The 16,222-nt window shown below is 45.2% G+C and overlaps 1 protein-coding gene across 1 annotated transcript in view; it reads right to left on the reverse strand.

Annotated features, from left to right (window-relative positions):
• Positions 1-2,129: 2,129 nt before the first annotated feature.
• LOC111151561 (HLF, PAR bZIP transcription factor) overlaps positions 2,130-16,222 on the reverse strand; it is a 50,392-nt gene continuing 36,299 nt past the window's right edge. The window contains exons 3-4 of the mRNA XM_022509629.1: positions 7,413-7,633; positions 2,130-2,632 (exon numbers count right to left, since the gene is read on the reverse strand). Of these exons, the coding sequence (XP_022365337.1) occupies positions 2,417-2,632; positions 7,413-7,633 (437 nt within the window). The 3' untranslated portion in view covers positions 2,130-2,416. The remainder of the gene's footprint in view (positions 2,633-7,412; positions 7,634-16,222) is intronic.

The following is a 16,222-nucleotide window of genomic DNA, read 5'->3' on the forward strand; positions in this document are numbered from 1 at the left end:
AAAAACGCCAACTTTGTGCGTCCACCCGTGTCTCTTACCGAAAACCACTTACTTGGTTCTGCTGGAGAACTTGGCTGAAGGTCTTATTTATTTTACTAGTTGTATACCTAACAAAGCATTTTGATTCTAAGCCTCTCCCACATCAGTTGTCAGCTGTGGCCTGGGACAAAATGAATACCTAGTAGGAAGATCCTGCTGGTCAGGTTTCCCAAGATGAGGACACTGTGACAGAAGCTTTGCTGCTGGAGACCACCAGGTCATTAAAGAATTAGATACTCTGGAGGCAGGAGACTAGAAAATCCCATTGATGAAAGGGTGTTTTAATCTAGCACAAATTGTTTCTTTGCAATAACAGCAGAATCTCTTGACATTACACAACTTTGTGAAACAAAAGAACAATCATCTTTGAAGTCAAAACACCTATCAAATTAGAAACCATACACTTAACACCGATATCAACCTTATATTGCATAAGACGCACGTGCCCACAGAGGAGAACAGAATTGTTTGGGGTGCTTGCAGTGATATTTCATTCCAGGAATTCGTAACTTTGAAGTGAACATTTTTGTGACAGATGCTTTTCCTAAAAAAACACTGTATCATCCAATAAATATTTGACTAACATCCACTTTGTGCTTTTGGGTGACGTTAACTAACTTCTTTCTGAGACCTAATAGGAAACAAGAAAGAACCTTCCGTATTTTAGAGCGAGATTCGTCACACTAAGCTTCGATACTGTCATAAAATTTTAATTTAAAGCAAAAAACATGCTGATGTATCAGTGATAGGCTTAAAATATTAAAGACTTCAAAAACCCCCAAGCTCTTCTTCTCTGTACAACATTGATGAATATATATCTTTGCTATATAATTTTAAAACATGGAATAGTTTTCCTTTTCTCTTTGCTATATATAATATATGTCTTCCAAAATACATTGTCAGTATTTATATCTGAAAAATACTGTACAAAAAAGAACTTCCTATAATTACTCTGTATAAACATTAAACAATTTAATAATCTCTCCTTTTGGTCTATAGTAAACATTTAAATTGATTGGATTAACCACAGTTTGTGACAACACCCTCCTCTTCTGAGATATACCAGTGTCTTTTACATTCATTTTTCAGAAGTCCACTTTATAAGAGCACATACGTTCAAAAAGCAAACAGAAAATAAGAAACATAAGCTCCAGAATCATTAATTTATGAAGCATTCAAAAACGACACCACTAGGAAAAAGGGTCTTACAAAACATCAACTTATTAACTTAATTAACTGATTTTTAAAAACAGCAAGGTATAATTCACAAAAATATATATATTACAAAAAATGGGGAAAACTGAATCTTAAGTAATTGTTTCTAGTATCAAGAGGGATATGGAAAAAGGCAACTAGAAAAGGGGGAGGGTGGGTGGATGGGGGAGGGGAGAAAACAAAACCAGACAGATCAATGTCAAAAGCTGTTCCAAGATGCAATTGTTTTTGGCTCCTACACTGATAAGTTAACCCCTCGTTCTGAGACCTGGCATTTCCCTCTGCTTCCCTGTCCTGGGGATGTTCTGGGCATGCGCAAATGCATTACTGTAATTTTTGTGTTGTAAAAGACAGTGAAATTCTTAGGTAGGGAACATATCCTATGCCCACTAGTAATACTCAGGCAGCATGCTCTAGCGTACAGTAGGATTATTGCTTTAGGTACAGACGGTGCAAAAACACACTCTGTGTTCTAGAATAGTATTCTTACTTATCTGGGGTTGGTAGAATTAAAAGGAAACTTAGTAGATAGCAGTAAGTAAATATGGGATCTAGTAAATCTAAACAACACTTTAAATTTGAAGACAATTATCACCAAAACTGAAAATATGAGGAAAGCAACCTATAACTGAGAGAGACAGCTGCAGTGTAGTGCTAAGTGATTTTTGTGCACCTTATTAGCATGGTAACTTACAGATTAAACAGAAACAAGAGCTCGTAGTCTTGACAACTGAGATCTACTAGTTTACCAGGACCCTGAGTGATGAAGCCCAGCAGAGGGTCCTGGAAGAGTAGGCGGGAGTCACCAGGGAGTGACGCTGGAAGGGGGAGGAGCGGAGGAGGAGGGAGGGGCAGGAGACCCCACGGGTGTGTGTGTGTCAGGGGGTGTCTCCTCAGTCCAGTAAAAACACGGCACCTTTCTTTTTCGGAACTGAAAGACGACGAGAGGGCTACCTTAACATGGCAAGTGCAAAGGCACGCGCGCGCGCCTTGGACCACACGGGAGCACAAGCACGCGCGCGCACGTACACCAGAACGTGAGTCAGTTGGGTTTACGCCTCCGGTAAAGTGCTGATGTCAGAAAGGTTGCTTCAGGTGTGGTGCTATCGGGCGGGAAACACATTGTCCATCTATTCGGAAGCCAGCCCACAAAACCACCAACCTACAGGGGCCCGTGCCGGGCCTCGTACTTGGCAAGTATATTCTTGCATTTGCCCAGCTCCTTCCGCAAGTCAGCCACCTCCTGGCGCAGGGCCGAGTTCTCCTTCTCCAGGAAGGACGCCCGGATTGCGATCTGGTTCTCCTTCAGCCTCCGGGCGTCGCGGGAGCGCTTGGCTGCCATGTTGTTCTTCCTGCGCCGGGCCCAGTACTTGTCGTCCTGCTCATTAGTCACAGGGGGAAGGAAACAAGACGTTAGATTTCAGCCTCGGGCGGGTTCAGGGTGGTGCCCGGCACCAGGGACCCAAGCCTCTCACCTCGTGTCTCCTTCCGGGACCGTCTGTGCGAATCTGACTGCGAGGGCTGTGTGCCCAGATTCCCTCCCGCAGCAAGAACGCACCTGTCACAGTGCGCCCCTCCTTCCTCTCTGCCCGAATATGTGCCCGACGAGGGGGGCCGCATAAGTTGCATGAAAGCAAGCAGCTCAACTTCATAGGCTAAACTACCTTCAGATCTCTCTGCGTTCTTTGATGAAAATGTTATTTTAAGAACCCTTTCCTTCCATTGAGGCTTCAATGCTTGTTGGTAGAAGTCCACAAGATACTGTTGCAAGGCGACTTGGCAATGTCTATCAACTATTGAAATGCACAGCCACTGACAGAGCAACTCCCCTTCTAGGATCTCGGCCTCCGCCCATCTGCACGCGTGTGCACACAGACAGGGGCAGAGAAATTTTACTGTGGCATTGTTTCTAATAGAGCTGGTGGGGGGGAACTCATCAGTAGGAGATTTAATAACTACATGATGGTGGAGTCATACAAAAGGATACTCAGCAGCTGTTAACAAATAATGATCCAGCTGAACCCAAAAGATGTTCATGATAAACCACGACGTGGGTGGAAACCAATGCAATTTGCTGATAAATATGCATGGCCTCATCCCACTTTGGTTAAAAAATCACAGGATTGTATATTCATAGAAAGAGGCCCGGGAGGATTTATACCAAGCTATTGAAAGCAGTGCCTCTACAAAGGGAATTGGAGGAGGGATGCCAAGGAGAAAGGTCAGAGCTTTCACCTTTTCTATCTTTCCGATGTATGTCTTGGTAATTAGAAACAAATTCAAAAAACAAGAAACCAAAAACTTCCACCTACCACTGATCAGTATGCTCATATTGGTGGCTAGCATTTAAATAATTCACTCTAATTTCCTGTTTAACTCTTCTCTAGGCCTTACTTTGCCTCGGTACTACTTAAATGTGCATCATGTCCCTTCCCGCTCTTCACTGCTCCATCTGCCAAAAGAAAGGAAAACTTTCTGAAGAAGACTAAGAAATGTAAATCTTCTTTTAGGCCTCACCAATTCAACTATGGTGCCAGCTGGCATGTTTTGCAACCCTTTCTCTTCAACGACTTGCAACAGCAAACCCCTCCATCCTAGCTAGGCCAATCCTTCCAGTTACGCAGTTACAGGTCACCCAGAATAAGTGGGGTGAGGACAGTTCTTACCCTCCCCCAGGACTACAAGGGGCATTTGGCTTTGGGGGAGGTCACATGGGTTGGGACCAAGGCTGCAAGGAAGGGCCAAGGCCAGTGGAGAAACCTCATGCCGGTCCATTATCCTGGGCAAATGTGTGCCCCGCACCGAGACAGGAAGCGAGAGAGAGAGTGCGCATGCGCAGGCACCTTCTGCCCGCCACTCAGTCTGGTACCGGTATCTTATTTACAAAGCTCTCCCAGCCTTCTACAGGTTTCATAATAATATGTAACAAAGTGAAAAAGTGATCTTCCCAGTAGCTGGCACTAGCATCCTTCTTTTAGAGAAGGCTGTGCTCTGAAGAATAGCTGGGTAAGTCAGCTCGGGGCAGGTGTGCTGCCGCCATTGTCGTCTGTGCTTCAGAAAAGGGGCAGGGGACTGAAGGAAGCGGGGAGAGGCCAGGCCAGCTGCATGGGGTGAGTTGGAAAGAGCCGAAAGAGAGTCAAATGCCTCCAGAGTACGTAGGAGGACCTGATGGCGGCTGTTGGCTTACTTTGATGTTAAGGCCCAATTCCACCCCCCCCCCCCAAATCTGGGTAAATTTACCACAGTCCATGTTCCTTAAGTGTGTGGTTTCCAAGATCATTCAAAAGAGGAGCTTAGAATGTATCAGTATCTGACCCAGGGGACCAGGAGCCCAGGAGGTAAAGGAGTGCATGAGAACGAGCCCCTGGGAGATGGCAGAGGCTGGGGGCAGGATGGAGGGAAGGGAAGGGGGGTGACTGCCATGGGCCCTGGGCTTAAGAGGTGTGCGACTGGGTTTTAACAATCAGGGGAATCAGCAGCTGACCTCAGGATAACAACCAACTTTTCTGTCTCTTGGAGCTCTTCTCCCTTCTAAGATGTTTTTAATTCCCAGCCTCACCTGTCCACATAAGCAGGGGAGCTAGGAAAGGTGTAGAATGGGGACCATTTCAGGTGGAAGGGGAGCTGGGAGAAGGGGTGGAGTGGAGGACACAGAAGGCAGGAATGAATGATGGATGGAGGACTGCAATGGACCAGAAAAGCAGCTTGTCCCCCTTTGTTACCATGGACTGGGTGGGCGAGGGGGAAGCAGGCTACTGAGTGGGACTGACAGATCTGGCACTACATTCCCGTCCTCTTCTCCTCTATGCCCAGAGCCATCTGGCTACCCTATTGTCACACCCAACAAGGGCCCACCCAGTCCTGCCCCATCATCTTCCTGAAGGTCTCGTGTTCCACACTGCCTCCCTCATGACAAGTCAACGATCCCTTTTTCTTGCCAGACGAGAAGTTCCTTGAGAGTAGGAACAATGGCAGTTCTGGTTCACCTCTCTATATCCCCAGGGCTTGGAACACACAAGCATTTGAAAAATATTTGTCAAGCAAATGAATGAACAGTTACAAGTGTGAAGACGTCAAGATGATTAAACGGATTCCTCGGGTAGGAATCCCAGGACCAACAATGCTTACTTCTCCCAGGAGATGCGCGCGAACACAAGTGAATGGTTCCAGGGAGGGTTTAGGCAGCCGTGGGGAAGACCATTTACTGGCAGGGCCGTTTTGCTTGACTGGCGTGCTCGTGCCATGCTGGGGGCCGCAAATACCTCTCCCCCCCACTCCAGCTCAGTCCTCTCTGCTAGGAGAACTGTGTTACAGCTCCACTTCTCGTTTCCATGTGAGATCACCGTCTGTGGCCCTGAAGCTTCCCTCACAACTGAAGATATCCAAGGACACTTGGCAGGAGAACGTTCCTGCCTGCTACCCACCTGTCATGGGGAAAGGTCAGGCCCGGCTGTGACACGAGTACTATGCATAATTCCAGCACACAGTTTTCCCATGGCCTCTTGGTTGCCAGGGTGACCTGGGTTATTCAGTAAGCCTGCTCTTTGCTTTGAACTTGTAAACCTGGAGACCCTGGCAAGGTCTGCCTACAAGTCAGAGCTACCACTCAGGATCATCCTTGCAAACGCCTCTCTGTTCAAAAGCAGGCCCATGCTGTATGGCTCCCCGGTTGAGTTGAAGACACGAGCTTTAGGACACATGCAGGATCAGATGGCTAAGATGAGGAAAAGCATCCAGTTCAAAGGAGAGACTCAGCTGCCAGGACCTGATCGCCTGGCTCTTTCTCCCCTCTTGCTGTCTGACCACCAGTTCCCAGACTCATTTAGATTTCACAGTGTGTCTACTATGAACTTCACTCTTCAGATTCTTAGGGTGACAGCTACTAGTGACAGCCAACATGCTGCAGTGACATTTCTGGAAACCGGAAGACTCGGGGACCAGGCCTTCCACAAACCAGCGGTGTTCACCTCACTTCGCCTCTCTCCCTGCTCCATTTCCTCAACTGCAAAATGGTAATTTTGGTCTAACGAACCTGTGAGGTCCCTTTCAGCCCCACATTTGATGAGTCTGCCTCACTCAAGATAATCTCGGGTACGTAGATAACAGCAGTGATTTCAATCTGCTGATTTCCTTTTCCCCTGGTGCTCTTTCTAGATAGCGTAAACAGGTTATCTGGTCCAAACTGGTTCTAGGACCACGTCCCAAACTCCCATGTGCCCAGCCTACAAGTGACTCTCCATCCACACCACAGTTAGTTTTGACAAATGGGGGATCAGGAGCTAGAAAATGGCTAATTATGCCTGATTTCAAGGCCTCGAATGCATACAATCTATCTCTATTGTCCATATGATTGGAAAGAACCATAAACACAAAAAGTTCTAAGCCATGGCTAATCAAAAATGGTTCTATTTTGGGATTAGTGGACATGGCATAGTTTTAGAAAGAATCCTCTTCCCAATTATTGTTAAATATGTCAGATTAATTTTGTTTCAAGTTGTATCAGACTTTGTAAGGTAAATCTATTTTCCCTTCTAAATAATGTGTCCTTTCAATATAGCAGCAAACACCTGGAATTAACCTTTTCTTGAGATAGTCAAGTGATCATTATTAAAGACACAGAGTAAATATTACATATAAATATGTAAGCGAACCCACAAGCTTCCTTAAGAAAATCCCACCCAAGTCATCCAAGGGTGGAGGAAGATCCTATCTCTGGTTGTTACTCCCTGGGGTCTATAAGGCAAAGGCAGCAAGTGGTTATCAATTTCCCAAGGGAAGGTAACCCTTGAAGGACTTTGTGGTCCAGATGTCCTTTGCAAATAATTTCCTTTCTCTTTCCAACCCTGAAAGATTTTGGTTTGATTTTATTGGGCTTTCACAGGCTTCCCTGCAGATAGTACCAGATTTGTTTCCTTCATGGGTTGTAAATCATTCCAACATTTTATTGCTTCTCCTTATTTCTGTGCTATATCAAGGCATATTTCAGAAGACACCCAGGGAGAAAGCAACTTGCCTAGAGTCACATGCCAAGAAATAGGATAAGAAATCACAACTTCTTTGTTCACTGGCTTATGTGATCTTCCTGGAGGTCATGCTTTTTATCTGCCTCTGGATCCCACCCTCCATGTGCTCAAGCCTGATGACCGGTTCCAATTTACCTTCAGATCATCGGGGATGAAGACCTTGCGTGCTTTCTTGATCATGGGCTGTGGCTTCAGTTCCTCCTCTGAGAACTTGCGTTTGCGCGGATCGAACATTTCCTGGCCAGGGATGCTGGAGAGGGCAAGGTCTGCGGGGTCTGGCTCATAACCCACCGGGACCTGGATGGTGTCAGGATCGATGGGACTTGGTGTATTGCGGTTTGCTGGCAACAGCTGACCTGGAATAAGGCAGGAGCTTTCATTCAGAAACACCACGGGAGCCCCATTAGACAACTACTTCATGAAGCTCCAGGAAGAGAGGCAAGAGTCTTTGACTTACTAGATGACTAACATTGCTTATTTTATTCATTTTCGTCATGTTACTAAGAACACAGCAGGCTGAATATGACTTGACTCTTGTCAGATCAGGCAAAACAAAGACCCACATGCATGTTTGCAAACTAAATTTTAAAAAATTACATGCATTCAGGGGTGCCTGGTTGGCTCAGTGGGTTAAAGCCTCCGCCTTTGGCTCGGATCATGATCTCAGGGTCGTGGGATCGAGTCCCACATCGGGCTCTCTGCTCAGCAGGGAGCCTGCTTCCTCCTCTCTCTCTGCCTGCCTCTCTGCCTACTTCTGATCTCTGTCTGTCAAATAAATAAATAAAATCTTTAAAAAAAATTACATGCATTCATTCTTTCCTATAACACATTCATGAAGCACCAACTATGTGCTTTTGATTTTTACCTTTAAGGCATTTTCCAGGTGAGTCAAGGAATCAGACCCATAAGGAGTCCATGTGAAGGGACACGAGTATAGTGAAGGGGCGGGGGACAGAAGTAAACCCAACGTGCTTCCAGCGCGTGGGGGACAGTACCTAAGACAAAGGAGGTTTGGGACACTTTCTAGAGGTGACAGGTACAGCTAAAACATGAGACAAGTAGTTATTGGCAAAAAAGGTAATCCAGGGACAGAAACCAGCCAGAGGGCGATCTTGGCAAGGGGCCACCGCAGTGCTGGGTAGCCACAGCACTGGCTCAGAGCGCATGATGGAGTGATGGAGTGGAGAGAGGCACAATGCAGGACGTGCGGTCAGGAGGGTGCGCAGTGGGGATACTAGACCAGGCCCTGAATGCCACCAAAGGATCCTGAGTTCTGAAAGGACAAGCAGAGCTCAAGTTTGGAAAGACGGCTCAGGCAGCGTGAGGAATGGCCTGAAGGAGGCACAGCTGGAGACGGGAGCTCAGTGTCCAGACTGCTGTGATGACCCCCGCATGCAGCAGCGGGGACAGTGGGAAGAGGACAGGTTCAAGAAGTATTTCACAAATTAGAAAGGACACACCGGGGAGGAACCTGACTTCCACGTGAGGGTTCTGCAGGCCCAACCGCTGAAATGCACAAACGTCGTCCCTCAAATAACGGGATGTGTCCTCCTGGTGAAAGTGAACTTAGTAACAGCCCGCGATATTGACATGGACGGCTCTCAGTATTAACTTCTAATTGCCTCTGAATTTTACAATTGCTCCTTTCACACCCAGAGAATAAACGAGAGGAGACAGCCTGGTGGTGTTTGGCACGCCGCTCCCCTGACTCCTCACTGCTAATGGCTGGACAACGTGTGAAACATCCTTCAGGTTTCATTAAAACCTACCCCAGGTCGAAGCATGAAGCCTCTGGCTCCTGTTCTAGCTGAACTGTAAAACCGCGCTCATCTGTTTTCTGGAAAGGCCCGGTGGGGAGCCTGCAGAATGAATGTTCGGGGTGACCTTTGAGGTCCTCTCTGCTTTGAGCTCTCTTTGTATCCTGCTTGCCAAAGAGGAAGAGCTGGGCCCCCAAGGCATTGGCAGAGGACAGAGATTTCTCATTAGCCAAGCTGCCGCGCAGCGACGGCTTCTAGAGACTGCTGGGTTCAGTATTGGATGGTGTCAAGCTAGATTTGATCTTGTGCCTCTTGACATTGCCTCAGACAATGAGCCATATCTGAGTCAAATGGGGATTTTATTTTCCCTTTAGAAATTCTCTTTGAACTTAGTAACAAAGCTTCCCAAAGCTCTATCGCTCCTGGCACCACTGCTCCGCCACCTCCCCCACAACCCAGGCACACGCCCAGGCATATGCACCCTCTCCTACCCTCTGAAAGTATCTCGTAATTAATATTTCCCAAACCTAATTGCTCTAAGTTACTTCAGAATTCTGTAATGATGCTGTATTACAGTGTTCTCCTTTATTGCTTTATAAACGTTAAGCTTGACACACACACACACCCCTCCTCTACTGGACAACAGGGCCTTTCATGTTTTATCTACTTTATGCCCACCCCACTCTTTGCTGTGGTACCTACTTTAGAGGTCAGCATTTACAAAGAGTTCTCATTTATCGGGGGCCCTCTGAGACCCTGGGTTCTGACATTCATTTGTGGACATTCTAACAATAACACTGCACATTCAGGCAGAACCTTTCTTGGCATTCTTTCTCTCCAGCCCTTTCTTCCATGGAAGTAGGTCACGCCTACCTGCAAAATGCAGAAAACCTAACTGGACCATAGACGAGGTCAATGGCTTCCCCAGGGTCAGATAGCAAACGGCAACAGACCCAAGCGAACCTGAGAAACACAACCAGGTCCTCTTTCTCCCCAAAGATACCCTCGTGTCATCTTGTTCATCTTATTTTCTAAGGAGTGGACTCTGCTGCACTCACTTTTCTCCCTTTTATCCGAAAACGTCAGCGGCGCCATTGGGTGATGGAAAGGAGGATCTTTATTTCTTTGTCCTACTTTTGTGGATTCTAAAAATTTTAATGGAAGAATTTTCAACCTAAGAATGTATCATTACATAAATTTTGTAAATTACCAAAGATATTCATTGCAAAATTCCAACAAGTGCAGAAATGGGTCAAGAAGTTCTCCTCTCCTCTGTCCCCAATCCATCTTACCTCTCTTCCCAGAGGTGACTGCCCTTAACTGCTTGGTGTGAACCTTAGTTTTAACACATAAATGATTTAACCCAAGTAGGATTATACTACCCACATATCTTAAATTACTTTTTCAATATACCATATACAATTTCCCATGTTAGTACAGATTGAACTACTTTGTTCTTTTTAAAGGGTGAATAGTACTGAGGCACCTGGGTGGCCTTTGGCTCAGGTCATGATCTCAGAGTCCTGGAACTGAGCCCCACACTGGGCTTCCCGCTCAGTGGGGAGTCTGCTTCTCCTTCTCCCTCTGTGATCTCTCTTGCTCACTCTCTCAAAAATAAATAAAAAAATTTTTTTGAAAATTTTAAACATTTTTATTTATTTGAGAGAGAGAGAGCACGTGTGTGCCATGTGCAAGAGAGTGACCATGACTGGGGTAAGGGGCAGAGGGAGAAACAGACTCCCCGCTAAGCCAGGAGCCACCTAGGTGCCCAATAAATAAAAGTCTTAAAAAAAAAAAAAAAGGGTGAGTAGTATTTACCTACTCATTCCCAACTGATGGATTTTTAGATGAGTATTTTTGTAGAAGAGATTCCTAGAAGTAGGGCTGCTCATCCAAAAGGTATGTACATTTTATATTTATAACTGTACTGCTAAACTGTCATAGCTACTTACACTTCTTGTACCAACATTTATGAGTGCATTTCTGCACAGTATTAATTTTTAAAATGTTGGTCTGATAGACAAAAATATCACTATAATTTTAATTTGCATTTCCCTTATTACTAGTGAGTCTGAACAGCTCAACTATTTTTTATTTTTTAAGATTTTATTTATTTATTTGACAGAGAGAGACACAGCGAGAGAGGGAACACAAGCAGGGGGAGTGGAAGAGGGAGAAGCAGGCTCCCCGCTGAGCAGGGAGCCCGATGTGGGGCTATTTATTTATCTATAGAAATTATTTTCTTCCAGACTATTGTTTGTTTTCTAACTTTGTAGATTTTTCCAGTATTGGAAAGACCTTACATTGTAATGTAGTAATATCTTGAAATCTTTTCCTTTATGGCTTCTAACTTCTTACCTTCTACCCCAAAATTATATTACATATGCAGACATATGTATACATCTCTATGTGTATATATATGTATATATGTATATTACTCTACACTTTTCTCTAATACAATTATATTATAATGGATTTGTATTTTTAGAATTGTGAATCACCTAGGATTTAGTTTTGTGTATAAGCAAGGAATTTTACTTAATGTTTTCTAAATGTCTTAAGTATCAGTAAGGCTTGATACTTGACAAGGCAAGTTCTGCACCACTTACTGTTCTTTTTAGAAAGTTTTCTTTGGTATTCTTCCTTTTTTTTTTAAATAAAGTTTCCTTTTTAATTTTTTTATTGTTTATTTATTTTTTAAAGATTTTATTTATTTGACAGACAGAGATCACAAGTAGGCAGAGAGGCAGGCAGAGAGAGAGGAGGGAAGCAGGCTCCCTGCTGAGCAGGGAGCCTGATGTGTGGCTCGATCCCAGGACCCTGGGATCATGACCTGAGCTGAAGGCAGAGGCTTAACCCACTGAGCCACCCAGGCGCCCCTCCTTTTTTTTTTTTTTTAATATCTTATTTATTTATTTGTCAGAGAGACAGAACACCCAAGCAGGGGAAATAGCAGGCAGAGGGAGAAGCAGATTCCAGGCTGAGCAAGGAGCCTGGAGTGGGACTTGATCCCAGGACCTTGGGATCATGACCTGAACTGAAGGCAGACACTTAACTGACTGAGCCACCCAGACATCCCTGAAAAATTTTCTTTGGTATTCTTATACTCTTCAAGATGCATCCCAGAATATACCAATTAAGTTATATTTAAAATTATTATTGAGATTTTTGTCGGGTTTTTCTTTTGAGATTTTTTTTTAAAGATTTTAATTTATTTATTTGACAGAGAGAGAGAGAGAGAGAGATCATAAGCAGGCAGTGAGGCAGGCAGAGAGGGGGAAGCAGGCTCCCCACCGAGCAGAGAGCCCAACGCAGGGCCCGATCCCAGGACCCCGAGATCACGACCCAAGCCGAAGGCAGAGGCTCAACCCACTGAGTCACCCAGGTGCCCCTCTTTTGAGATTTTTGAATGAAGATTGCATGAAAGCTATGAGTCAATTTGGGGACAAGCGAGGTTTTCAAAATATTGAGTATACCCATAGTATAACTGTCCATTTTGATTTTTTTGGTCTTTTACTTACATCTGGCAGTTAAGGCTTATAATTTCCTTCACTTTAACTATTTACATTTATTGCTAGGTATATCTCTTAAACGCTTTATAGTAGTTGTTCCTAGTATAAAATTTCTAGGATACTTCCTAATTGGTTATTGCTGGCATCGAGGAAACTGCCAGTTTTATTTTTCTTTTTTAAAAGAGTTTACTTATTTATTTGAGAGAGAGAGAGAGAGAGAGAGAGAGAGCACGCACGAGAGAGAGAGAGCATAGGAGGGGAGAAGGTCAGAGGGAGAAGCGGACTCCCCACGGAGCTGGGAGCCAGATGCGGGACTCGATCCTAGGACTCCGGGATCATGACCTGAGCCGAAGGCAGTCACCTAACCAACTGAGTCACCCAGGTGTCTGAAACTACTGATTTTAAAATGCTGGGTTTATATACAGCCAGTTTACTCTCTTATTAGTCCTAATTGCTCTAACATCGCCAACTTGGTTTTCTAAGAGAAAACTAACATGATCTTGCCTGCTCCTCTAGGGACAATTGATAATTATTTGATAATTATCCTTTCCGTGTTGATAATTCCTACTTTTACAGAACCTCACTGCATGAGCTAGGCTCTGCAAGACAAGGAGGAGTAACACAAGTAAAGACTAGAGATTGCTGCTTGTCCCAGCCTTTAATGGAAAAAGTTTTTAATACTTCCTAGGAAGTGTTCAAGGATGAAGGTTTGTTTTCTAGTGACCTAACAGGTGCAGTCTGACAAACGAAGACAGTTCCAACGTATTGTACTGAGAATTGTTGTTGTTGTTTTTTTAATCAAAAACACTGCATTACATTTCTTCAAATGCTTTTTTAGAATCTGTTGAGATGATCGTGTGGTTTTCTCCTGTATTTGTTAAGTGTGAGCCCAGGGTTTCTCCAAAACTTGCTTTGAAAGATCCACCCCATGATCTAGACTGCAATTTGCAGGCACACTATTTTCTTCTTTTTAAAAACATCTTGATGAAAGTCACTTCCAAAAGAGCCAGGGAGGATTTCTGGAGGAAAGGGTGGAACAAAAGAACTTAAATCTGGAAGAAGATTAGAAATTACCTTCAAACCCAGAACAGGCCTCCACTTTTGTCACAGATTAACTGTGACTAAACCTCCAAATAGTGTAACCGGAGATTGGTGATTTCTTATGTGCTTTAACAAGAAGTAAGCACCTTGTGTTCAATTAGCTGATTGGCTAGAAGTCACCAGTGAATGGGGACAGCAGCAATCTGTGTCCTGGGTCCTGATCTCTTTCCAAGTCAATAGTCTGTTTAATTTATGGTGTCATAAAGTGATAATAAGTCTAGCTGGAGCAGCTAGTTCATCCTCAAGGCTAATTGCGACGCCTCCAACATTTTGGTTGTGCTTCCTGTTCAGGTAGTTAAGTAAACCCAACCTTAGATCCACAGCAGTCATGTCAGGACAGGTAACACTCCAGTGTTTACCACTGGCAAGCATTATTCTCTATAAAGGATGGCTGAGGAAAGAGAAAGTAATCTGGTTTTGGCTGGAGCGTTCTCTGTTAGCAATGATGGGTGAACTTGTTCATAATTCGAAGACTGTTCCCTGAGCTTGGCCCATGGTCTCTCCTCCCCATAACCAGTTTGTGGTCCATTGGCCTTCCGTCACCTTCTGGACCCTGGATGGCCATAAACTGATATGAAATCACACCATTTACCCTCTTTGCACCCACTGCTTTCAGAAGAAAATCACCATCAGGGAATCACAGCCTATTTCGCTACAAAACACCCCTGCTTCTGAGAAGCCTTTCCTTTACAGGGAGCCAATTAACTTAGAAGAACGCAGTAACACTAGCGAATCCCTAAAGAGTGCTCACGATATGTACAGGGGTTAAATAAAAATCTCACAAGTACCTCCGAAGGATATGGGCTTTGTGGACCCCGGGGCCGATTAGCCTGTCTCTGTTCCAATGGCAGGAACCTCTTCTCTTGTTCATCAAGCAAGTCTGCAAAAGCAGCTCCATCCTAAAGGTCAAAGGCCTCACCCTTCCCTCCACCCCTACTCTGTTCCGTGTGGCTTTGCAGTTCAGGCAGAGTCCATTGCCCTGTGCCTTGAATCTGGGCTGGCGTTGTGACTTGCACTGGCCAACAGAGTGTGACAGGCATGAGAGTGTCGGCCCCGAGTCTGGACCTAAAGCGACTGCACGCTCTGGCTTCTCTCCAGCACCCGCTCACCCCACCCCCAACACATGCTCGGTCCAGCCTACCAGGGAGTGAAGGGGACGTGGGCACATGGCACAGGCCAGTCCAGGTCTGCTCCCTTGAGACATGAGCCCAGCCCTGCTCAGCAGAGCCACCTGATGGACCCATAGAATTTCCGGGTAAGTAAACAAGAAGCCTTCATTTGTGCATGTGACTATTTGGCAGATATAATGTTGAGAACAGAGGAGTGACCTGCAAGGCTGAGCTACTGCCCACAGGAAGCTGCTTACATAGTAACACTAAGAGTCTAGCAGGGTTTTCAACGTCCGGGCTAGTGGTTGAAGTGTGAAGGGAGTTAGACTTGGGTTGGAATTCTGATTCTGCCACCAGTATGTTACAAACTCAGCTGCTGGTGAATAAGGGATCAGAAAGAAATAGCCCCGCCATTTCCTAATAAGGTCCGTTTTAAGGAACAAGAACTCTTTGTGCTCCCCCCTCCCCTTTCTTGTATTTCCCTCTCTGAGTTTCGGTTTCTTCATCTGCAAATGAAGATTACTATACCAGCCTCATAGGGTTGTGTGAAAAATGAATGAGATAATGTATATATAAATAAAATGCTTCACACAATGCATAGTACCTGGAAAGTACTCAATAAATTATCTAGATATAAGCACAATTACACAATATAGATACTATAGTCACAGATACTTAAAAAAAAATGAAAGACTATGGCCCAAGCCCACCCAGTCTCCCCCAATGACTGCCACAGCCCCCTAACGGCTCTTCTTCCTCCCATTCGTGTCTCTACAATGCACTCTCCACGCAGCTACCAGAAGGTATTCTAAAAATGCAGACCTATGCAGGGCACTCCCCCATACCAAAACCCTTCAAAGGCTTTCCATCGCCACATATGATAACATTCAAGACTCCCCCTCACTCAATATGCTTAGCCATGCTGGCCTTCTTTCTGCTCCTCACACACCCCAAGCAGGACCCCACCCAAGCCTTTTGTGCTCAGCCTTCTCTCCCCCTAAACCCTTCCTCCCCTGCTCCCTGTCTGCCCAGTCCTTTTGCGTCATTTAGACACCAGCTCGCAGCATCTCCTCGAGCCTGTGACTTGCCCCCGCACCCCGCCTTCCTGACCACCCATCTGGTCACCTTTACCACAGCCATCTCCACCCCAAATTGTCTTTTGTGTTTGCTTAGTGTGTGCTGACCGCCTCCCTCCAGCAGCCCAGAAGCTCCATGGGCCAGGGACCCTGTCTCATCTGCTGCCGCAGCCCCGGCTTCCATATGGAACCTGCATGCAGGCGGCCCTCGGTACACACCACTGAGTAATCAGAAATAAATACCCCCAGATCCTAACAAGGACTATGTCGGGAAACAGGGACTATTTTCTCTTTTTTATTACATTTTGCAAATTGTCTACAATGAGCATCTTTCATTTCCAAGGTCAGAAACCAAAACATTACTTTTTAAAGAATGGGCTCTGCTTCACT

The sequence above is a fragment of the Enhydra lutris genome, unplaced genomic scaffold, assembly GCF_002288905.1.
Source record: "Enhydra lutris kenyoni isolate GAN:26980312 unplaced genomic scaffold, ASM228890v2 scaffoldscaffold26, whole genome shotgun sequence".
Classification (NCBI taxonomy): Eukaryota; Metazoa; Chordata; class Mammalia; order Carnivora; family Mustelidae; genus Enhydra; species Enhydra lutris.